General features: G+C 36.6%; 1 protein-coding gene across 8 annotated transcripts in view; it reads right to left on the bottom strand.

Moving 5' to 3' along the window:
* The window catches only part of AFTPH (aftiphilin), a 66,565-nt gene that overhangs the window by 20,784 nt on the left and 19,332 nt on the right, over positions 1–26,449 (bottom strand). For 4 of the 8 annotated variants that reach the window (XM_054728507.1, XM_008147547.3, XM_008147548.3 and 1 more), the window contains 5 exons: positions 17,246–19,200; positions 6,927–7,078; positions 4,036–4,162; positions 3,566–3,622; positions 642–764 (listed from right to left, as the gene is read on the bottom strand). In XM_054728507.1, coding sequence (XP_054584482.1) covers positions 642–764; positions 3,566–3,622; positions 4,036–4,162; positions 6,927–7,078; positions 17,246–19,168 — 2,382 coding nt within the window. In that variant the 5' untranslated portion in view covers positions 19,169–19,200. The other 4 variants (XM_054728508.1, XM_054728509.1, XM_028154517.2 and 1 more) reach the window with 3 other exon arrangements.

Here is a 26,449-nt window from a genome sequence, read left to right as displayed (position 1 = left end):
ATTTTCCTCAGATAAACAGTGAAAGGGAGGCTTTGATATTATATATATTAGACTAAAATAAATTTTGTGCTTAAATGTGCTAAGCAGGTAAAGAATAAGAAAGGTAAAATGTCACATCATTTTCAAGTAATAGTTTTATTCAAACTTCCCAAACAACAGTTTTTAATGTAATAAACACATCTAAACTTTATAAATTTTGCAGGCTTCAAGAAAAACACACAATAGCAGACTTGAAGAGTCGGTATAAATGCAGTGTTCCCCATTTTTGAGGACATCCAGCACTTACCAGATTTGTGTATCAGTAATGACCATACAATGTTCAAGCTGCAAGGGACTTTTAGAGATGCATGTTTCAAAGTCTTCATTTTAAAGGAAAAGAGACTAAGTTTTAGATAGGTTTAAAGGACTTATTCATGACCAGCCAGTTCTCAATTTGTGCCTTTCTATTCTTAGAAATGAAAGATAATTTGTTCATTGTATTCCAAGTGGTGTTATTTAATAAGTAATCAAAATCAGACCCATCATGAAGTCAAATTTTTAAAACATTTAAAAAATTAAGTCTATACATGTATGTCCAGTGTGTGTGGACATACATGTATAGATATGCCTGAACATATCTATACACATACAGATATTTTTACCTGGAATTGGTCAGATGTACATGTATTCATTTCTGGTGACATGGAGGTTGTCTGACCGATGGAAGCAATTTTTTCTGCAGCAGATAGTGGTTTCAAAGGTTCCTTGGTGGGCTCTAACATACCCTGAAAAAGGTAAATTAGCCATTAATTTGGGGTGGTGGAATCAACCCATAAACTTTACAAGAAATTTAATCTATAAGGAAGCAGAAAGGATAAAACAGATTATTTGGAAAGTTACTAAAGACAAAAGGAACGATTCTTAAATTTTGTTTAAGAGAAAATTTTATTGCACTATAATGGGAACTGTTTCACAATAATACCTTGGGAACCCAAACTTTTTGAAGTAAGACCCTGTATTTTAAATCAAATTTGTTTTAAAGTACCTGGTTATCACTGCCACACAAAAGCAAAAACACAAGCTGTGATGGCGAGGACGGGGAGAATCTTTAAGAAGCGAGCACAACAGATATTACATCCCAGCCCTAAGAATCCAACAATTTTATGATGTTCCTGACACTAAATCCGCAGGAAAAGGCCCCCTTCATACACATTACACCATGGTGGTGCTTGGAGAACTGAGAGCTAATTTTAAAACACATGGGAATCTAGTGTTTGATTCTAGCTCAACTAAAATATGGGAACCTTAATACTTAGTTCTTTGGACTGGCCAAGCAGAGAGACACCATTTCAGGGGAGAAAACATCTTACATGTTCCACTAGGTGTATGAAAATCTAATATGCTTTTTGAGTTAGAAAGAAAGATATTTGGAATGGGTGTAGAAATAAAGAAAAAAAAATCATTATTTTGCATCAACACTCTACCAAACACTAAATATAATGGGTTACTGGCCTGAAGAAGGCCAAGCTTTTATACATTTAAAACTAATACTTGATAAGTTCTGAGTATTTATCAACCAGACCAAATAAAAGTCTCCTCCTACTGGGAGTGGAGTGGGGGTGGGGGGAAATGCAAAATCAAAGCTGCTAAGCCAATAATGTTAGAATCTGTAAATTTCTAGAACCTCCCTCCCCAAAAATATAGAGCATAAGCTACCTAAAGCAATTTACAGATTGAAGTCATGAATGCACGGTCTAGCTCAATACCCCTTGCATAAGTGTGCCCTTATACTAGTACAAGGAGACAATGTATTTGGCAATTACTAGTCTAAGCCAACTTTTCTAATGTGACCTATCACTTAAACCAGTGGTTCTCAATCAGTAGTAGTCCTCAATCAATAGTTTCTGCATCCCCTGGGAACTTGTTAGATGTGCAAATTCTTGAGCCCCACTCCAGACCTACTGAATAAGAAACTCTGAGGGTGGTGCCCAGCATTCTGTGTTTTTAACAAGTCTTCCAAGCACTTCACATTAAAGTCCAAGAACCAGTGACTTAAATGATCATTTCAGATACTATTCCTCCAGATGAGATATCAAAAGATATTGAACATCTCACACTTGTAAGGCACCATGGGAAAAATTAAGGCATAATTAAAATCTGAAGCCAGATATGAAAAAGAATAAACTTCTAAATGTAAAGCATTACTAAAATGAATGAGAAAATGATGCATTCACTAAATCAACTTTGGAATAAAAAGCTTATAAAAATAGTAAATTATTACTAACAAAGATTGTAATTAAGCTAGCAAAATAAAGCATAAATATTCATCTCTAACCTCTCACAAAACTTTAAAAACTGGCTAATGTGATCAGCCTATACATAAGCATTAAGTAGGTTATTGCTGAATGAAAGCTCCCACAAATAAAATTCATATTTCCTACTTAAAATATGACAATAACATCAACAACTTCGGGAATGCTATTCCTTGAGGAAAAAAAAAAAAAAGAAATACAAAGAACCAAAACTTTAAATAAATATTCTGGATTATATTTATCCACAGCAGAAAAGAGTGTAAGGATAATCAAGGTGTTTTGAAAATGTAAGATAACTATTTATTAAGGAACAGAAACTGGTAAGAATGAATGCAGAAAAGTTTTTGTCCAATTTCACAAAACAAACAAAACTACAAAACAGAACAAAGCAAAATGGTCCAATTCAATATCAATAATTAGAGCTTATTCATGGGAAAAAATTTTAAATTAAAGAAAGGTCAAGCTCCACAGCAAATTCATTTTTACATGCACATAAAGAGCTAAAATTTATATTCCACACCAAGGGTTCCTTAGCTTTTTCTTTCTTTCTCAAATACAGTATTTTCAAGTTATTGGCAAAAAAAATTTTTAATATTTTTAGTTTACTAGATAGGACATTTTAATTCACCAATAACTCAATGACACACCAAAAACTGCAAACAAATCCAACTTTAAAATGTGACTGAGTCTTGATATGGTACAGAATGAAAATTCCTCAGTTATCCTGGACTACCTGGCATATCTAAAAAACAAACAAAAACAAAACAAAACCAAAATTCAACACATTTACAACATTAATGGTAAAACTAAGGACCAATTATGGGCATTTTCAGTTACTACAATTTTGTACTTCCAAGCTTTTATATATATCTATAGTTTCATTATTTAAATTGATCACAACTGGATTAACACAAATGGTATCTAAGTCTTCAGATATTTTAGTTTTTTCTACTTGAAAGCAATTTAGAAAAAAGAAGAAAAATACACAAGAAAAAAGAGAGACCTCCAGAAATGCATTTTACAAAGAGTTATGAGCACTAACAGTATTAAGATAAAAGTAATTTTCAATCTAAAACAAAAGTCTGTAACTAATGGAATATAAAAAATATCCTCAGATCAAGATTTAAAGGGATTTATGACATCAAAAATGATATTATATTTATTCCCTTAATGTTCTCATACTAAATGCCCTTAAAATACATGTCATATTATGTAAATGATTTAATATAATAAATGCAGCAATGATAAATACACAGAAACATTTTTATACTTACCAATCCTGCTGCATACATGGGCACTATAACAGGTTGTTTCTTATTGCCCGTGAAGAGCTATACATGTGTTAGAGAGAAAGAGCATATATTTAGAGAATGATCTGTCATAAAATGAAATACTTTCCAAAATATGCTTGCAATGCTTTACTACATACATAAAAAATGGTAAATTGAAGAAATGGTCAAATTGCCCATATGGGGTTATAATTTTGCTCTCCTAGTCCAATTCTTTCATTTTATAGTTAAGGAAAACACTAAACAACTTTTTCTAAAAATAAGAAATATTGATTGGAGAAAAACTGAGATAAATTTATGTTTAAAAGTTGGCATATTCAAAATACATGAACATCTAAACCAATTAATATTTATTTTTCTGAGGAACTAGCTTATCACAGCTTAAATAGAAGTGTAATTATTTAAAAACATTCAAAAGTTGATTAAAGGATTTTCCAAGGTACTAACAAACTCACAATGTTTCGGGTGTCTATTCCCAAGGAGCACAAAAGCTTCTTGTTGCTATGGGAGCCGCCCCACTGATATCTCAAGCCATGTGCATCGTGGATATCCTGTAGCTCAGTCCATACATCCAGCAGTTCCCTGTAAAGTCATGATGAAGCCACCAACAATGATTTACTCAATAGCTTTTACCATGAATTCTACTTTTAATGTGACTGTGAAATATTATACATTCCAATTAATCTTGAGTCTAACATGAATATACAACCAGTATCTGAATTAAGTCAACAGCCAACACTTATAGTCATTAGAAAAGTAACTAAGTTAAACTCATTGGAAACAATATGCCAGTAATCAAGCACAAATTTAGCCTGTATGTTGTTTTTTATATTAAAGCAAAAATATTTAAAAGGAGGAAAGAAATCAACTCAGCATTCTACCTTCTTATTACAGCCATTTAATATTTGTATTTCCTCCTTGAGTTTTGATCCCCCAAAACACAGTTGCAATTATAGCATATATATATAATTTTGTATTCTTTTTTCAGATTTTAAGCATTTCCTCATTTACACATGTATTTTTCAATGGCTGTGTAATGTTCTATTAAGACCAATTGCACCATCATTTATTTAGCTATCCTCCTACAGTTTTAAATAAGATTTTCTGTTCAGTTCAGTATCTTCATGTATTTTATGGTGTGTGTTGCTGTTGAGTTGTGTTATTTCCTTAGACTGAATCTTCTGGAAAGAGATTCCTGGGTCTAAGAGTATGAACTACCTGTACAACTAGCAATAAAAAAAGCAAACAAAAACATCAAAAACAGTTTTAAGCTGGCAAAAAATAAACCTTTTTGTCCCCTTCTCTTCTCAGATTATCAACCCCAAAACAAAAATAAAGCAAAAATAATCTCCATCTTCAATGAAATTAAAAGATACTTAAGACCCTGAGCCACAAATACTAAGGTCACAGAGAGCTATGAAGGGAAGACTTGCGGAGGGAAAGAATGCCTCCAGAGGTGAGAGTAAAGAAATGCAAGAGTCCAGGAATGAAAATAACGTTGAAATTAAAACTAGAAAATCAGCCCTAATCGGTTTGGCTCAGTGGATAGAGCATCGGCCTGCGGACTGAAGGGTCCCAGGTTCGATTCCAGTCAAGGGCATGTACCTTGATTGCGGGCACATCCCCAGTGGGGGTGTGCAGGAGGCAGCTGATCAATGTTTCTAACTCTCTCGCCCTTTGCCTTCCTCTCTGTCAAAAATCAATAAAATATATTAAAAAAATAAATAAAATAAAACTAGAAAATCAATGTATATCCTCTAACAGCTAATAATAAGAGTTCCAGAAAGAAAATAAGAGTTCCAGAAAGAAAACAGAGACAATGAAAGAAGGTAACTGTCAATACAAGTGGAACTGCCCTACACTAGAGCAGGAGTCTCTGGACTGAAAGGTCCCATCCAGTGTTCAGTCCAAGGAATGAAAAGACTCATATTTCATTGTGAAATTTCAGAACACCAGCAACAAAAGATCCTAGATTATAAATTTAATGTGAGAGTAAATAAAATAAAATAAAACTTTATCTCCTATGTGCCTTTTTTCTCAGGAGGCTATTAGAGGATGAGGGGCCACAAAAATGGGATCTAAGTGAACAGAAGTCCCCAAGACAACATGTGTTTAAGAGGATTGAAATAGGAAGATGGAAGTCCCCAGGGAAAAAATGGAATGGTCAGCCTGACAGGTTTGATCACAAATAAAATTATGATCAGGCTGTTGGCTGGTAGGGAAAGGCTTAGAAATGGAAAAAGAGTCAGGAAAAAGTTGTACTATAATGGAATTAGTGGCTAAGCTAGGACCATTATTAACATCCTATATAATAAAGAGATGATATGCAAATTAACCATCATGCCCTTGCACAAGATGGCCACCCCCATGTGGTCACAAGATGGGCAGCAGGGGAGGGCAGTTGTGGGCAACCAGGCCAGCAGGGGAGGGCAGTTAGGGGTGACCAGGCTGGCAGGGGAGGTCAGTCGTGGGGGACCAGGCCTGCAAGGGAGGGCAGTTGGGGGCAACCAGGCCTGCAGGGGAGGGCAGTTGAGGGTGACCAGGCCCGCAGGGGAGTGCAGTTGGGAGTGACCGGGCCTGCAGGGGAGAAAGGGCAGTTGGGGGCAACCAGGCCAGCAGGGGAGGGCAGTTGGGGCTGGTAGGGAAAGGCTTAGAAATGGAAAAAGAGTCAGGAAAAAGGACGACAGGGGAGGGCAGTTGGGGGCAATCGGGCCAGCAGGGGAGCAGTTAGGCGTCGATCAGGCTGGCAGGGGAGTGGTTAGGGGGTGATCAGGCTGGCAGGCAGAAGTGGTTAGGGGCAATCAGGCAGGCAGGCAGGCAGGCAGGCGAGCAGTTGGGAGCCAGCAGTCCCAGATTGTGAGAGGGATGTCTGACGGATTGGGCCTAAACCAGCAGTTGGGACATCCCCCGAGGGGTCCCAGATTGAAGAGGGTGCAGGCTGGGCTGAGGGATCCTCTCCCTCCCAGTGCACAAATTTTATGCACCGGGTCTTTAGTGATTATCATAATGAAAATATCAAATAAAAATTTAACCGAAAACTATAAGTATATTGGGATGATGGAGAATAGCAGATGTAAGGTCTAAATTCTCATCTACCATTCTATGAAGTCAAAAGATGGAATGTAAGATTGACTGGTTAGAATACTGATTTAGAAATATCAGAAAAAAAGCTAAAAAATGGAGACGCATGGAGGTTTTAAAAAATCATGTATTTTTAGCACAATATGATTTTTTAAAACTTTAACACAATAATGTTTCAGAACCTTAATGTTTAAGATAACCTTATAAAATAGAACAGTTGACACTAACACATCTACATGCTATCTAACAACTGTCTACTACTTACCCACTTTCAGTTAAGGCCTCTCTTGTTTTTACTGGCAAGGTGCTTGTTTCCAGCAAGTGCTTCAGGGAAGTAACTTCCTCTTCAGCATCAGGGACAAACATGGAAGGAAAACATGCTTCGAAAATTCGCTCCAGGCGGTTTAGTAAAGCTGTCTGTACCAAAATACCCCCCAAAAGTATATTTTCATTTCTCAAGTTTTAATGTCACATTTCTTCTTCTTCATCACACATACACACACACGCACACACACACCCTCTGTCCATTACTATAAGACAGAGAGGGAAACTACCAGTCAGGTACATGTGAAAGAAGCACAACTACTCATAGAACAGCTGTTTTAAATGATTACTTTAAACAATCTTGGTGATACAGTGATGAAAAGTAAATGTAGCTACACAACAAGCATTATACCTGGTACTTTAGAAACATGTTATTTAATCCATTAGAAAATTCTACAAAGAAGAAATAATTACCCAATTGTAAAGTGAGAAAGCAATCTCAAAGTCTGAATAAATTGTCCAAAGCAAAAACCAAAACCAAATACTAAATAGCATTCATATTCTTTACACTAAACTGCGATGTTTCTTATCACCACTCACATATTCTAGATTCAGGACCAATAAGATGGGATGCTTGTAAAAGTATGCTACTATAGTTGAACAAACCTTTTTTCTTGGACATAAACTTGAATTCTGAAAGCCTTTCAGAAACATCTCTGCTGCTAAGAGAGCAAACCAAAATAGGAAAGAATGTCTCAATTTTTACTTAGAAATTCAACAGCTCACTTATTATTCCGATGATCTGTGTTATCTTCTAGAAATTCCATTTCTCTACTTTTCTATGGTATGTATATATGTATTTTTGAATAAAACAATGCCTTTCCTCCAAGCAAAACTCATATATTCCCAAGAATTTTCACCAAGGAAGTTGGTATTTGGAATTTTTTCATTAATTAAAACTTATTGGATTTAGATTAACTTACATTTTTGGTTACTACTAGGTTTATTCTACATGTGCAACCTATAATAACATCACTCTCCTTACTATTTCAGATACATGTAAAATTGAATAGTAGTTCAATTTACTAATTAAACATCAAATAGGAATACAAATTGTTAACATGTTAAAGCTTGTTGGAAGATTAAGTGTATTTCTGAAATGACATCCAGTGTACAAGAAAATGCCACATCATGGTGGTACTTCCTGCCAAGTAAGGCACACAAGTTATCACTTGATTTCTGTTGTTTAGTACAGTCAGCAAACAGGAAAACCAAAAGGAAAAAATTTCACAAACATTTTCCAAACTAAAATCTCTCTTTTGAAAGCAGTATCAGAGCAAAAAACTTAACACTGCATAATTAGTCTCAGGTACTCTTCTGCTCTCTGCAAGCGACTCTAAAATCTTTATTATATTCATGTCTGTGATATGAGAAAAGTTCTCAGTATCAATTATGAAACTTCCAGTAAAAAGTAAACTCAAGATCCCAAGGCTTGTGAAACTTGAGTGTGTCAAGGGGACCAGCACTTAAAGGCTTCAACAGAGGGAATGGACAGACATTACTTTTAAACGGATCAGATAACCATCTAATTGGAAACATGAGGAGTGTTGGCATCTCCTGGGCAGGGAAGGTAAACAAAACTCACATAAGACCAAATTTTTATTTCTCTGTAAATTAAAACAGAATCGTTCTGGTATCTTCTTTGTTAAATGGGATTAAAAAAAACACACAAAAAAACATAACATTTATCAAAGGAAGAAAGAAATTGACTCCAAAACACATTCAATCATTTGGGCAATACTACACAAGAAGTCTTAGGTGTACCAGCAAGCAAATTCTTAAATTAGTGGAATGTACGTGAGGAAACAGAGCATTACATTAACCTGATTACCTCAATATTTTACTTCTTTCCCAATCTTTTCTCATAAAGAATATGAATTACATAGTATTTGAAAAGAAAGTTCCATATGTCTAGGATTAGACATTACATTAAACTGCTTCAAATCTATTGTTGAATGAAGCAGGCAATTTTTTTCATAAAAGGTTAGATAGTAAATACTTTCGGCTTTGCAGGCCATCCATAAACCAGCAAGTGTGGGTGTGTTCTAATGAAACTTTATGTAATAAGCAGGTGTCAGGACAGATTTGTTGCTTAGGCCACAGTTTGCCCAACTGAGGTAGGGCAATAAACAAGTAACAAAGATTCAAATAGCCAGAGTCCACTAACTGAACAGCACTACCCAACACATACTGCCACTATATTATAGTGTCATCAAAGTAGTTCTAAATTCAATTTCTAAAAATTACAGGAGCTTTGAGGGCAAGGACTATCCCTTATCTTGAATCTCTAGTACCTAGATTCCTACACATAACTGGTACAGGAATACTAACTATATCAATGTAAAATAGAGTTTTTTTTAAAAAAACAACACTGCTTCATTTTTATTTAAGAATGCAGGGGGCATATTTGTTATATTTACTAAAGTATATCTTATTGTAAGCCATCTAAATAATTTTTGTACACAGACTGGATATATTTATATAATTTTAACATTTATAAATAATAATAGCTGAATGAATGCCTTTATGTAATGCACTATGCTTGATGCTCTACATATATTACTTGATAAATCCTTTAAAAGAAACCCTGAAAGACAAGTATTGTGTTCATGTTATAGATGAAGAAAGTAAAGGGAGATTAATATAAACTAACCAGTCACAAGCTGGCATGGTGCACAGCAAAGATTTGACCCAAAACCAGACGCTAAAGCCTACTTTCTTTTCATTAAATCATGCTTTTATCCACTTTTTTTTTTTTGTATTTCAAACATTTGTAGTCATTAGATAAGGCATTCAATTATTAACTGCTGATTTGCTTAAAAAAGCAAATAATTTCATTCAACACAACAATTCATAGTTTTCAACAAAGCAAATTGAAAATTTTTACTCGTCAGTGCTATGCTCTACATTAATGTGAGGGTAACAAAAGTGTACATACTTAGCATACTAAATTTTAGCTGAGATTATAATAGTAACTAAATAAAATAATATTCACATCAAATACTTAAATTTTAAATGCCTTCAACACCAAAGTCAAAGAGGAAAAAGATCCATTAGTTCTCCCTTAAATTTGGAATTTAGAAACTGGTGACTGGTTGGCTGAATACCAGTTTATATAACTCAGTCATGTCCTTCAATTCATACAAATCTCAAATACTAAGCCTAGCAAACAGCAGCACATCTAGCCATTAAACATTTTAAGAACTGGGGGCTCTAATAAATGCAAGGTTGAAAGTCAAATGCCCTTCAAGGGAGGTGCCAGATTCCCTTTTCATTTTCTCTATTCATGTCCAGTGCTAGGAAGCTAAATAAGGAGGTTTACTACTTGCACAGAAGGGCACTTATTCCCATAAGAGTTTCTACCTGTCAAAACTATTCTGAGAATGGAAACTAGCCCAAAGCAGCAGCTTTGCTCTCAAAATAGTTTGATGGGTAAATATAGAGCCAGAATTAGGGGTACTCCCACACAAATTCTCATTTGTCTCTATTACTTCCTGCTATTCACCAAAAAATCCAGTTAGTAACACTATTTCTTGCACCCCTGAAGACCACTTTCCAAGTTCATTTCTGAGACTATTCAGTAACAGTTAACATTTATTGAGCACTTATGTGCAAGGCACTGTGCTAATTAAGGACCTTTAGATGCACAATTTTATTTTATCTTCATAATAAGAGTTTTGAAGTAAATACTTTGATTATTCTTTAAATCTGAGGTTCAGGGAAGTGGATAATGCAAAAGTTAGTGCTGAAACATGAATCTGAATCTAGCAGTGGGACTCCAGAGCCTTGCTTTTAGCATTATACTATGCCCAGGACCAACTTACACAATAGGCACAGGGCCTAGGGCCCACAATAATTTTAGGGGTTCATGAAAATGTTTTAATATCTAATATTAACATACTCATCTTTATACCGTTATAAAAGAAAATTTTAAGTATCTTTTATGGGGAAGGAGCTCACAAAAGTCCTATGTGGCCTTGACTATCCTACTCTCCAAAGGTAAACTGGCTTTTGTAGCATTTCTCATTTCAAACATTTGTTTTCCTATCAAGGTCCTTTATTACCTTAAGTGTTTTTATATTTTCACTAGAGGCCCGGTGCACGAAATTCGTGCACGGAGGGGGTTTGTCCCTCGCCCAGCCTGTACCCTCTCCAATATGGGACCCCTTGAGGGATGTCCGACTGCCCGTTTAGGCCTGACACCGGGATCGGGCCTAAATGGGCAGTTGGACATCCCTCTCACAATCCAGGACTGCTGGCTCCCAACTGCTTGCCTGCCTGCCTTCCTGATTGCCCCTAACCGCTTCTGCCTGCCAGCCTGATCACCCCCTAAACCACTCTGCTGCCAGCGTATTTGCCCCCAACTTCCCTCCTCTGCCAGCCTGGTCACCCCTAACTGCCCTCTCCTGCAGGGTTGATCACCTCCAACTGCTCTCCCTTGCAGGCCTGGTCCTTCTCAACTGCCCTCCCTTGCAGGCCGGGTGTCTCCCAACTGCCCGCTCCTGCTGGCCATCTTGTGTCCACATGGAGGCAGGATCTTTGACCACATGGGGGCAGCTATATTGTGTGTTGCAGTGATGATCAATCTGCATATTACTCTTTTATTAGATAGGATAGAGGCCTGGTACAGGGGTGGGGGCCAGCTGGTTTGCCCTGAAGGGTGTCCCGGATCGGGTGCGGGTTCCCTTGGGGTGTGGGGCGGCCTGAGCACGGGGCCTGTGGTGGTTTGCAGGCTGGCCACACCCCCTGGCAACCCAAGCAGAGGCCCTGGTATCTGGAATTTATTTTCCTTCTACAATTGAAACTTTGTAGCCTGGAGCGGAGCCAAGCCTGGGGCTCCCTCTGAGGCCGGCCAGCAGCCATTTGTGTTGGGGTTATAATTGAAACTTTGTTGCCTTAAGCGGGTGAGCCCATCCAGGGTGTGTGGAAAGCTTTGCTTCCCCAGTTGCCGGCGGCAACCCTGGCCTGCTCTCTCAAGCTCCATTCTGCCGCCATTTGTTTGAATTTGTTTACCTTCTATAATTGAAACTTTGTAGCTTGAGTGGAGGCTTAGGCCTGGCTAGGGCAGGCAGAAAGCTTGGCTTCCTCTGTTACCTAGGAAACCTTGCTCTCTGTGGCTGTAGCCATCTTGGTTTGGGTTAATTTGCATACTCGCTCTGATTGGATGGTGGGTGTGGCTTGTGGGCGTGGCTTGTGGGTGTGTCGGAGGTATGGTCAATTTGCATATTTGCCTATTATTAGAGAGGATTTTTTTTTTTTCCAAATCAGATAGGATTTCTGGGAAAGCAAAAACAATTAACTACCCGATTGTTTAATTCATCAATGGGGGACAAATGATCATGCATGAATTCCCAATTCCATCATATCTTCTGTCTAAGGTTGGAGGAAGAAAGCCCTATGATATACTAGTATAAGCAGCCTTTTACCTATGTGTGCAAATAAGTCATATTATCTAATGCAGAATTTCCCCACTGGTAGCCTCAGTCACAAACAAGTTACAAGTGTTCTAAAAATTTTGAAAGCTATACATAGACATGTGGTTCCCATATGGTTAATTTTAGGTGTCAACTTGACTGGGCCATGAGGTGCTTAGAGGTTGATCAAACATTATTCTGGTTATGTTTATGGAGGTGTTTCTAGATGAGATTAACACTGAAATTGGTAGACGGAATAAAGTAGATTGTCTTTCCTAATATGAGTGGGCCTCATCCAATCACTGAAGACAGCTCAAAGACTGTAGAGATTGGGACTTTTCAGTCTTCCCCCCCCCGCCACTCTCCCCTCATCCATCCATTCATCCATCCATTCTTCTGGTTCTGTTTCTCTGGAGAGTGCTAACTAATACACTTTTATTTTATAAACAACTGGAGTATGAGCAGATTAAGTGTATTGAAGGTCTCATTCAGTTTTTCAAGGTAGTGTGTAAGACCAGTACAACTAGAGGTCCTAGACTCTGGTTCTTATGCCATTCAAATATGTATCTCCTTTAATGTATTTTGTATTTAAGGTAATTCCTAAAATTCCTTAAACATATTTCTAGTTAGCTTTTTCTTTCTTTCTTAGGAACAAAAGTTGATTATTGTTAATAGTTTTATATTGATAGCATTAGGTCTTGCTCTTAAGTGGAAGTTTAGAAGAAACATAAAATCCACTGGGTAATATAATCTTCCATTTAAAAAGATACCTTATGCCTCAACACCATTAAATATTAAGTAAGATATCAAGTACAACCTACAATTGTATACTTGTCAGTTTCCAATTTTAAACTATATAAAAGCGACTGGTTATAATATTCATGAGGCTCTAAAAAGATGCTTTGCAATTTCTACACAATTTTTGGATAAATCTAATAAAACATTTCTATCTATTTTGGAATCAAAGCCCAGAATTTCAAATTTTTTGAGGGAAAAATAACAAAAGGAATCACTATCCAAATACTTCAGATTAGCAAAGAGCTATAAAGCCAAAATCTTAATTTCTTGAGATATAATTGACATATAACATTATATGAATTTCAGGTGTACAACATATGATTAGACATATGTGTATACTACAAACTGACCATTACAATAAGTCTAGTTAACATCCATCACCACACAGTTATAAATTTTTCTTGTGATGAGAATTTTTAAGACTTACTCTCTTAGCAACTTTCAAATATAAAATACAGTATTTTGAATTATAATCATCATGCTGTACCTTTCATCCCCAGGACTTATTTATTTTATAACTAAAAGTTTGTATCTTTTGACCACTTAATTTCTTTATTTTGTTGCTTACTTCTGTTTTCAGTCATAAATTGAAGTGTTCCCCAAATAAAGGAAAACTTTCACAAGCCTCAGGCAGATGATTAAACAAACAAAGGTGAAAACATAGGATTAGTTATACTCAGTTTGAGAATGCTGACTTTCTGGTGAACAAACCAGTAACTTAATCTGAAAATAACATAAGCCAAAGTATTAGAGATTCTCTTTTTTCCTTTTTGTGATATTCTTAATATTTAAAGCTCTCAAAACGAATCTTCATCTAAACCAGTGATGGGCAACCTTTTGAGCTTGGTGTGTCAAACTTCGCCAAAAAACTGAGCATAACTCGGGTAGTGTGTCACTTTGAGGAAAAAACTAACTCCAAGACTCTAGTTGCAAATGTTTCATCCTCAGGAGCAGCAAATGTTTCATCCTAGGCCACCTCAGCGGCCACCTCAGCGGCCGCGTGTCAGAAATGGCTACGCGTGTCAGTGCTGACACACGTGTCATAGGTTCGCCATCACTGATCTAAACCATTTTCCCAGTAGCATTATCAATTAGACACCTAATAAGAAAGAATGACTCATAGCTTCCTTTTCTACAGCCAATTAATATTTTTAAAAAATTACTCACTAATTACCTAAATTATCAAATAACATCAGAGTAATACTTTTCAAATTTTACAAAAGCTCAAAATTAACTGCAGTGCTTATGACATTATCTTCTTTACTATATTCTTGAGAAAAAGGTATCTTGGCTATCAGTCAAGGTCCCTTTCTGGAAAATTAACAGGTAAACAAACAAACCTGTTGAAACAATTTAAACAATGGTCTTTTGGAAAAAAGGACTGTTTTGAAAGAGGACTTTTGTTGTCATTTTGTTTTGTTTTAAATATTAGCCCAAAAAGTGAAGAATAGTTTTGACCTCTTTCCAATTTATACAATAGAGATACCACTACCTGCTTTTCTCTGTTAATGAGAATGAAATATATTGAACTCTAAAAAAGATAATTTCACTGTAGAGGAAGAATATTTATCAATACATGGTCATGTATGGCTTAAATCCCCTTTGAGGTTTGCTAGACCCACTTCTGAGAATTAGTTTATCTAAGAACATTTTATAACTTTGAAAAATTTCTTCTTGGTTGATTTTCCCCCTAAGTAACAAATTATTGCAATAAAGCCACAATAACTGATTTGTCTCTTGACCCAAGGAAGAGATATTTTATTAAAATGTTAAGAGCCCTGCTGGAGTAGCTCAGCAAATCCTGGAAAAGAAAGAAATTGCAGGCCACAGGCCTCCTTCACAACAGCAGGATAAGAATGAAAGTCATTTGCAACTACTCAGTCAGCAGGGCTTACCCATTCTCCTACCTCAACTTTCTTCCAAAGTTCTCTTCCAGCCCTTTCCAGCAGTCTATTTCAACACCCACCTCCAAGTTCTGCTCCTTTTGTGTAACTCATTCAGCAAAAATAAAAGCCTAAGGACTGAGCCAAATAAATCTCAGGAAGTCTTAACGCATCTTGCCACATATACACAGTTTGTTTTATTTTTAAAAAATAGAATCATATTAAAAATTTTGGTGTTTCAGATTTTTTCACTCATTTTAAAATTTACTGTCATTTTATCTGCACAAAAGTCCTCTGAAGTAGATATTACAGATAACTGAGTTGAGTTCAGAGGTAACTTGTCTTAAATCATAAAGCTTATAAGAGGCTGAGTCAAGATTCAAACTCAGATACATAAGATTCCATAAGGACCATATACTTTATTACCTCCTATATTCAGTTATCAAATTATACATAAATAACTTCGATCAACTTGTATGATGCAAAAAAATTCCTTTTTAAAGTGGTCATACTTTAAAAAATTCATTATCTGATGATGTTAAATGTTCTAACGCCATAAATTAAAGATCATCTAATACCAGTGTCACCTTATACTCTAGTAAGATGAAACTATGAAAAGGATTAGGTCAAAACCAACAGTCTTTGCTTTGCATTGTATAATTAATTCACTCCTTCTTTACAATTGCAAGCTTCTGCCTCAATAATAAATTCCTCATCAGATATAAAACATTAGCCAAACCATATAATAAGTGAATTAGCAAATTTAGCTATTAAGACATTCAAAGTCAAATGAAAAGTGATTAGCTGTGCATTTTGAGGGTTTCTGGGGTATCAGTCTTTTCATATGTCCTATGTGACTGCCAGGCTTCCTTCCGATGATGAGATTCAGCAGCTTGCTAATCTCCAACTGGTAATACCATAATTTCAACAATATCTTAAAGTATTAAAGATGTTAAAGCAATGATGTATAACCATTTCCATTAACATTCAGACTTTGGAAATACTTCCAATTAAAAATGGTTTGCTTAGCAAAAGATAACAAGAGAAGTAGAATTTATAGATTCTGATTTTATTCTCAGGATCTTTAAACTAAGCTTGAGGACCAAGTGTTACATATATCAATTGTCAGTATAAAGCAGTTATTTTCAAGTGTTCTCTTCCACACCCCTGGGGTTGAGGAAAGGCAAAATGTAGCCGGAGGAACAACTTGGGTATCAAGCTGCACCTCTAGGGGCTACTTTAGATGAAAATAAACCTTAATGAATCTTCTCTAAAAGAGACTATACAAGAAGATGATAAAGTACAGGGGGATAAAAAATATTCTCCTTGATGTCCTTACTCAACGAGAGTGGCCGTAAATGTACATTTGCAAGAAATTATAAGCAAATAATACAGCCATAATAAGTCAACCATGGTTGTCTCTTACTAGATCTAAACCTTACTCTCTCACCCTTACCTCAGGTCTTTTAGTACCTGTTATTGGTAAATTACGAGGCCCAAATTTGTTTGTTTTTTTCAAATTCTTTTTCTATCCTTCAAGTCCCTATATAACCTTCAGCATAGGTTGAGATTTCAAATTCTGCTTGCTTTCTTCTGCTATCAAAACTATACTTCAATTTCCTAGGTCTTTCTTTGATAGACAAAACGAAAAGACACTGCTTTCTGAAACTTAAAAAAGTCTTCTAAATCTCAGTTTAACCTTCTTTTAAAACCACTATAAAAGTAAACACTGAAGGATTCACTAGAATAATTAGCTAATTGATAAATTTTTACATTTTTGATGAATGTAAAATGGTTTACTTAGCAAAAGATAACTAGAGAAGTAGAATTTATAGATTCTGATTTTATTCTCAGGATCTTTAAACTAAGCTTGAGGACCAAGTGTTAATTTTGATAATATTCATATTAATCAAAAAACCAATATTTAAAGAAATATTAAAAAACTCCTTGAGACATAGAAAATTTTTACTAAGCATTATTGTAAGACTGTCTATTTCAAGTTTACCAAAGGCTTGTAAAAAATGTAAGTGACCTACAAATCAGGCAAGCATTATGTCTCATAAAGACTCCTTAACAGATATTCAATTTAAAAATATTTTTTGAAAAGTTAAATTAAGAAGCCTCCATAGTTTATGTCATATAAAATAGGGAAAATTAGTAAATACCTGAACTGAAGTGGCTGTTTCCTGTACATAGCCACCAGCAACTGCTCCTTTGGAAGTTGCTAAAGGGACACTGTGCGTTTTGAGGGTTTCTGGGGTAGCAGTCTTTTCATCTGTCCTATGTGACTGCCAGGCTTCCTTCCGATGATGAGATTCAGCAGCTTGCTCATCTCCAAAAGCAGCCCAAGAGCAACTATCTTTCTGTCCATCCTCAAAAGCATTCCAATCTACAACTTGGCTAGGACCAGCTGAACTGAAGTCCGCAAAATCATCAGAGTCTTGAAAAGCACTGCAGTCATCTTGAATATGTGGCACAGAATCAAAATCTCCAAACTCACCTTCTTGCCCAATTTTTAGTTTTGAAACTGATTCAGTTCCTGTAGACTTTCTTTCCAACTTACATTCCTCTGAAAAACTATCAGAATTTTGTTTTCGGTCTAACTCGGTAAATATAATTTCCTCTTGGCAAGAAACAGCATTTGTATCCCCAAATTCTCCAAAGTCATCACCTGGCTCACTAATATGTGGAAAGTGCTCTGAAGACTCTTCAAAAGTGACATCACTCATGGAATCTTGAGTACCAGTAACAAAAGGTGGAGTTGTGCCACTGGCTGTGCCAAAGTCACCAAAATCATCTTCATTAGTATCGTTGCAAGTCACAAAGTTGTTACTACTATCACCATTTTTTACACTTATAGGATCGCCCAAAACATTTTCTTCTGTAGGATCAATGCTGGGGCTTTGGTAATCAGTAAACTTTCTACTTTCTTTGGAAGAACTAACTTCATCATCAGCATCAAAAGTTTTAACAGAATCCATGCATAGGCCAGTACATTTGGAAGTAAATAAATCAAGTTTTTCCTCAGTTTTACATTGTTCTCTCCTATTGGTTTCCAAATTATCAGCTGAGTCTACCAAAGTCCAAGCCTTTGATTGTACACTTGAATTTAAAAATTCATCCTGTTGTAATGTTGGAAGGCCTTGTATTTTAGTACTGAGACCTCTGTTACTCTTCATGCTTGTTTCTGAAAGGCAAATCTGATCCTCTCCTTCAATGTGTCCTTTATCATCAAAGCTTCTACCCAAAGACACTTCTTTTACAGAATTCAGTTCATTAGCTCTATTAATTTTATTGTTTTCCTGAATGGTTAGTGCTTCTCTATCATTTAAAATTGCACATCCTATTTCTTCTAGTTGTATCCTTTCCTTTTCGGGAAATGTGGCAAAATCTGCAAATTCCTCAGCAGGACTATGTGCACAGTCTAAATTATACTCAGTACCATGAGTGCTAAGAGGCTTTCTTCCTTTTGAATCCACTACAGTGTCCAGATCATCTGTTCCCTGAGGATTTACAGTTTCCAATACTGCAAACCCATTTGTTAGAATCTCCAGACAAGGAGGCTTTTCACCATTGCAGCTCTCTAAATGCTTGTTTTGATGAACAACATTCATATCAGTTCTAAAATCTCTTGGAGAGAAAGTTTCAGGTGTTTCAACATTCTGTCTCTGCTCCATTATTTTATTTAAATCTCCTGGACATTCTATGCCATCAATGGAAGTATCTAAAGTTTCAGATGGAATTACTTCTTTGCTGGTGGTAGAGAGCAAAACATTAGACTGTCCTTTCACAGGAGAAGAAAGTTCAGTAGTGATATCCTTATCATTACCATTTTTAACGGACTTAAAGCTTGTAAGGCTATCTACATTTTCTGAGAAATCATGAATTGGCATAAAATGGTTTGAAGGTACAAACTCTTCCTTGGGATGAGTACAATCTGGTGTTTCAAATTCAACAAAGCCTACACTGGAAGGGCTAACTTCTGAAAACCCTCCAAATTCCCCAAATTCATCCTCATCCTCATCCTCGGCTCCATTGTCCAGTGGTGGTGGGGATGAAGAGTACATTTGAATGACGTCTGGCTCCATTGTTCACTTGCTTTCAAATAATTAATTTATAACTGGGGGAAAAAAAGAGATATTTTTTAAGGATAAGATCTTTCAAAATTCTCTAAGCTACTTCAAAACAATGCAAATTTACAGTGCTCTGTTTTGTATATTTTAAACTATTTTCCTCTTAGGTGAGATGACTTTTCACCACTATAATAATATGCCAAAAATTTTTCCCTCTAAGGGCATTGGTAGTACATTACTAAATTTGGGGATTTCAACAAATTTCAAATAAACACAAAAGTATATCTCAAAAATTCTCTTTGAAGGCACTTGCTTGTTCTCTTAAGCCCTCTTTCCAGTTTACTCAGGGCTTACCTTATGAATTTGTATGAGCTCTTTATAAATAAAAGATATGAACATTTTATCTCTAATAATTATTACAAATAATTTCTTCACTTTGCTTTTCAATTTTTTACCCAAGTTGATTCTTTTGTTTTGTTTTAATATACTTTATTTTTTTAGAGTAGTTTTAGGTTCATACAAAAAGCACAGAAGATACAGAGATTTCCCATATATTTCCCTGACCCTATTCATTCATAGCCTCTCCTATTAAGAACATCATCTACCACAGTGATATCTTTGTTATAATTGATGAGCCTACAGTATATCAACATATCATTAATACCTAAAGTCCAGAGTTTATATTAGGGTTCACTCTTGATGTTATGCATTCCTTGGGTTTAGACAAATGTATCCACATTATAGTATTATAGAGTAATTTCATTGCTTTAAAAAATCCTGTGTTCCACCTATTCATCCTTTCCGCTCCCCTGACCCTCCTGGAAATCCCTGATCTTTTTGCTATCTCTATAGTTTTGCCTTTTCCAGGATGTTATATACTTGGGATCATACAGTATATATGTAGCCTGTACATACTGTATGACTGGCTTCTTTCACTTAGTAATATGCATCTAAGGTTCCTCCATGTTTTTTTCATGGCTTGATAGCTTATTTTGTTTTAGCAATGAATAATATTCCAGTGCCTACATGTACCACAATTTAATTTTTTATAATTTTCAATTCTGAAATCATTTAGGATGTACAGGAATATAGTTATCGTGTATATTCCACTCAGTTTCCCCCCAATAATATGGTAACTAATGGTAGCACTTGATTAAACCACCTTGTTTAGTTTTTTTCCCCCTTTGTGTTTTGTGTGTGTGTGTGTGGTTCTAGGATATTTATCACATATATAGATTAGATTTGAGTACTAATCATCACTATAATTTGGATAAGAATCGTTGCAAAAATAGTTTAATATTCATCATATAGTTCATTCCTTTTTACTGCTAAGTAGTATTCTATTATATAACAAACTGATATACCACAGTTTGTTCCTCCATTCACTCCATGTAGGACATTTTGGTTGTTTCCTGTATTTTACAATTACAAATAAAGCTGCTATGAACATTTATGTACAGACTGTTCGGAGAATATGAGTTTTCATTTCTCTAACTTAAGTACCCAGGAGTGTGAATGCTGGGATACAGTGTTTAACTCTATAAGAAACTGCAACCCGGCCAGTTTGGCTCAGTGGTTGAGCATAGACCTATGAACCAGGAGGTCACAGTTCGATTCCCAGTCAGGGCACATGCCTCGGTTGCAGGCTTGATTCCCAGTGGGGGGCTGTGCAGGAGGCAGCTAATCAATGATTCTCTCTCTCTCTCTTTCTCTCTCACCCTCTCCCTTCCTCTCTGAAATCAATAATATATATATATATATATATAAAGAAACTGCCAAACTGCTTTTACAAATTAATTTTTAAGGGGTCAAACCAATTGATCTTCTCATTAATAATTTTCTTCATTATTTTATTATTACCGTATTTTCCGGCGTATAAGACGACTTTTTAACCCAGGAAAATCTTCTATACACCCAGTAGTCTTATACGCCGGAAAACACGGTATATAAGTTTAAGATTTAGTAAATAGTATCACTTTTATCTGCTTTTGGAGTGTATTTTTAACATTTAATTTTTAATCCATCTAGAATTTATTTAGTGTATGATCTAAAGCAAATCTAAGTAAAATCTTTCCTAAATAGCCAAGTAATTATCATAATCCCATTTATTTAATAATCCTTCCCATATCCTTTAGTTTATTGTGTCCTCTCTTTTTTTATACATTTACTTCTTAAATTTATATCTAGTTTATTCTGTTCCTCTGTACTAAACAGTCAAAAGTGCCACAAGACAGGCTAATATTAAAAGCAAAGGGAGGATTAACAACCAAAGTCCTACAATAAAATTAGCCCATAAATAATGAATTGATATTTCCTTTAATTCACAGTTGCCAGTAAGGTACACGAGGAACATGTTTATTACAAAATTCAATCAGTTTTGCAGCTTAAAAAGAATTACTTTTTTTCAACTCTCAGAATAAAATTTTATATGATCTTCCAGTTTTAGGGAGTAGGTGTCTTAGAAATAATATTAATTTAAATCAGAGATGAAGAAAATGGGGCTAAGTGATGATCAACTGTTCCAAAGGTCATACAGGTGGGTTAGTAGAGAATGGCTTCAGATCTTTGAGATCAATGACTGATCAGTCATTGAGAGTTACTTGAAAGAAATGAGCAAGTCATAAGAAAAGTAAAAGGCCCCATTGTAATATACCTACTTTAAATTGTCTTCCTTATGAAATCAGCATCACAAAGATAATTGTTTTAGTTCTGAAATACCATTTTTGTGTGCTGCTGATTTAAAAAGAAAAAAAAAAACCCCAAAAGATATATGAGTATCCTCCAAAAATGTATACACACACTTTGAATAATTATAAATGTAGTGCTTATTAAAATAAATTTCATTTTCAAAACTGAGCTATTAGCTGTTAAAGTGTGTATACATTTTTTCTGGGACACCATGTATAAAGTAATCCCGGTTTTTTCCCCTTGTTTAGAGTCCTGTTATCTCCTTCCAATGTTTAGTGTACAGGGTAATTTGACTTCTGTTTCCCTATAATTATGAAGTTCCTATTATTTAAAAATAGTCTCTGATTGTTAATGAGAGTGTGGAGAAATGGACACCTGGCACATACATACTATACTGCTGGTGGGTGTGCAAATTGTTATAAAGCTTGCAGAAGGCAATCTGGCCATACTATACAAATTCCTAAAAAAAAAAAAAAAAAAAAAAAAAGAAGAAGAAAGAAAAAAAAAAAGGAAAACAAAATACCCCAAAGAGATGATTTATACAAATTATGTTATATTCTTACAATAGCATACTATGTAGCATTAATGTCATGATTCTTTTTTTTTTTTAATTTAAAACATTTATTAAAAATGGATGGGAGCATGTTAAAAGAACACAAAAACCAGCTTGAAGGGTTCCAACCAGTTAAATCAAGGACAACTGAGCATCAAAATAAAAATAATAACTGATTGTAATCCACTGAATAAAATAATAAACTCAATTCTCACAGATATAAACATGTAAGTGAATAAATTGAAAGTTAGATGAGGAACAGGACATGCATAGCTTCAAAATACCTCTCCACAACATACTTAATTATAAAGGAAAAAGTGTAACTTTGTAAGTGGTGAAGGCTGACACTTAATCAAGTGATCAAAGTGAACATCATTAGTAATAGGAATATTGAAATCATGCATCAGTTGACAAATGTAATGAGAAGAACGTAGAATCACTTTTGGAATATTCCTGCCAAAAATATATAACCTCAACTGAATCATGAGGAAACGTCAGACAAATTCAAATTGAGAGACAATCTTCAAAACAATCTTCACAAGTATCAATGTCATGAAAATTAAGGGAAAAGTGAAGAACTGTTCCAGATTGAAGATGACTGACTAAAAGAGACATGACAAGTAAATGCAGCATTTCACTCCTGATTCCCTGTTTGTAAAGGTCATTATTGGGATGATTATGAAATTTGAATATAGTCCAAGGATTAGATAACAGCAACATTTTGATGCTAATTTCTTGATTTTTGATGGTAGTATTATCGTTATGTAAGAGAATGTCCTTGGTTGTAGGAAATACACATTAGAATATTTGGCAGAGATAGGACATTGGGTTGATAAGTCTCAAAATTATTTTGGGAAAATATTTGTACTGAAATTGCAACTTTTTCTAAATCTGTGACCATTTCAAAATGAAAAAAACACACACAAAAAAACCAAATAACACTAAGGAGATTTATGATTGTATTTAAATATGTATGTTTTATAATAAACATGTGTTACTTATACAATAAAACCTTATTTTAAAAAAATTATGACAAAATACACATAACAAAATTTACCATATTAACCATTTTTAAGTGTATGGTTCAATGGCATTAAGTACATACACACTGCTGTGCAATCTTTATTACCATCCATCTCTAGAACTTTTTTAATCTCCCAAAATATCAAAATATCTTCTCTACCCATTAAACAATAACTCCCCCTTTCCCTTCACCACTCCACCATCCCCCAGCTCCTGCAACCATCATTCTACTTTGTTTCTATGAATGTGACTACCCTAGATACTTCATAAAAGTGGAATCATATAGTATCTGTTCTTTTGTGACTGGCTTTATTGATTTTATATTTTTACTGCTTTTTAGAGAGAGAGGAAGAGAGAGGGAGAAAGAGAAACATCAATGTGAGAGCAAAACATTGATCCTCTGCCTCCTGGATGCCCCCTACTGAAAATCAAGCCCACAACTGGGGCAGGTGTCCTCACGGGGAATTGACCCGGAGACCTTTTGGTGCATGGGACAACGCTCAACCAACGGAGCCACACTGACCAGGGCTATCATTTGTTGATGGGTTGCTTCCACCTTTGGCTATTATGAATAATGCTGCCATGAACATAGGTGCACATCATACCTTATTTTTTAACCTTTTATTCTGAAATAATAATAGACTAACATAAAGTTGTAAAAATAGTAGTCCTGTGCATCCTTCATCCAGCTCTACTTAATGGTGATATCTCATATAGCTCTAGTAAAATAGCAAAACTGGAAACTGATCTTGTTTACACATTAATATTAGACTACAGACCTTACTCAGTTCATTAAAAACAATACAAAACAAAACCTTGCAATCTTTTAGATTTGTGTATAGTTCTGCTCAATGTATCCCATCTGCAGATGTGTGTAACTACCACCACTACCCTTATTCCCACACCCCATCCCTGTCCTTGGGCAACCATTAATTTGTTCTCCATTTCCATAGTTTTGCCATTTCAAAAGTGTTATGTAAGTAGAATCACAGTGTAACCTTTTGAAGTTAACTTTTTTCACTCAGTATAATGAGTGCCCTTAAAGTCCATTTTGGTTGTTGCATGTATCAACAGTTCAATCATTTTTATTGTTGAATTAGAGGCCCAGTGCACGAATTCATGCACCAGTGGGGTCCCTTGGCTTGGCCCGCAGGATCAGGTTGAAACTGGCTCTCTGAGATCCCCTGAGGGGTCCCGGATTGAGAGAGGGCGCAGGCCAGGCGGAGAGACCAGGGACCCCAACGGTGCACAAGAGGGGCCGAGGAAGGACCATGGGAGGGCTCTAGGGCATGTCTGGCCCATCTTGCTCAGTTTCAATCGGCTGAACCCAAGCAGCAAGCTAACCTACCAGTCGGAGCTTCTGTCCCCTGGTGGTCAGTGCACGTCATTGCGAGCAGTTGAGTGACCTTAGAATATCATTAGCATATTACACTTTGATTGGTTGAACAGCTGATCGGTCGACCGGACACTTAGCACATTAGGCTTTTATTATACAGGATAGTATTTTACTGTACACATATACTAGTTTGTTCAACCATTCACCAAATGAAATACATACAGGTTATTTCCAGTATTTTATTACAGTATGCATACTACATAAATAATACCTATACTAATAGTTGTTTAACTAATCTATATATATAAAAAGCCAGTGACTGGAACGCCGTTAAAGACCGGAACGACCAGTCGCTATGATGCCCACTGCAGCCAGCGAACAGACCCAATTGGGGGGCGGGGCTGGCCGGCCAACCTCCTGCAGCACCTCCCCCCACCCAGCCCCACCCCATATTGGCCCCCCGACTCTGATCAGGGGCAAGCTGGTGGCCAACCACCCATGGCTCTTCCCCCAGGCTGCTGGCCCCTGATTGGCTCCTCCAACTCCATTTGGGGTCAGGGCCAGCTGGACCACCACCCACAGCCCCTCCCCACAGCGGGCCCCACCCCTGATCAGCCCCCACCACCCAGATCGGCCTGCAGCACCTTCCCCTAGCCAGCTCTGCTCCCAATGCCCCCACACCCCACACCAACTGGGGGCAGGGAATGCCGGCCAATCGCCCATGGCCCCTCCCCCCAGCCGGCCCAGCCCTGATTGGGCCCTGTTTGGGGCGGGCCAGCCAGCCAACCTCCTGCCATCTCCTTCTCTTGTGATGGGGCCAGGCCGGCTGGACCCCACCCATACACAAATTCGTGCACTGGGCCTCTAGTCTTTATAGTAAAAGCCTAAGCGACCATTACGGCAGAACGACCAGAATGACTGGTCACTATGATGTGTACTGACCATCGGGGGCAGACACTCAATGCAGGAGCTGCCCCCTAGTGGTCAGTGCACTCCCATAGGGGGAGCGCCGCTCAGCCAGAAGCTGGGCTCACAGCTGGCGAGCACTGCACGAGTCTCTCCTGCCCCATGGCAGTGCTAAGGAGCAGTGAGCCGGTGGGTGGTAAGGAGCGAGGGGTCCCGGACTAAGAGAGGGCACAGGCTGTGCTGAGGGATCCTCCTCCCGCCCCACCAGTGCACGAATTTTGTGCACCAGAGCTCTAGAATATAATAAAGATGTTAAGAGCATTTATATACAGGTTTTTATGTGAACATAGTCCTCATTTTTTTTCTGGGATAAATGCCCAAGAGTATAATTACTGGGTCTTATGGTAGGTGTACGTCTTTTTGTGTGTTTTTTAAAAAATATATATTTTATTGATTTTTTACAGAGAGGAAGGGAGAGGGATAGAGAGTTAGAAACATCGATGAGAGAGAAACATCGATCAGCTGCCTCCTGCACACCCCCTACTGGGGATGTGCCCGCAACCAAGGTACATGCCCTTGACCGGAATCAAACCTGGGACCCTTCAGTCCGCAGGCTGATGCTCTACTCACTGAGCCAAACCGGTTTTGGCAGTATGTTTAGTTTTGTAAAAGAATTTAAAACACACACACACACACACACACACACACACACACACACACGACAAACAAACCCAAAACCAACAACTGCCAAAGTATTTTCCAGAGTGCTATACCATTTTACATTCCCATA

The sequence above is a fragment of the Eptesicus fuscus genome, chromosome 16 (genome assembly GCF_027574615.1).
Source record: "Eptesicus fuscus isolate TK198812 chromosome 16, DD_ASM_mEF_20220401, whole genome shotgun sequence".
NCBI lineage: Eukaryota > Metazoa > Chordata > Mammalia > Chiroptera > Vespertilionidae > Eptesicus > Eptesicus fuscus.
This window is presented reverse-complemented; position numbering and strand designations above follow the sequence as displayed.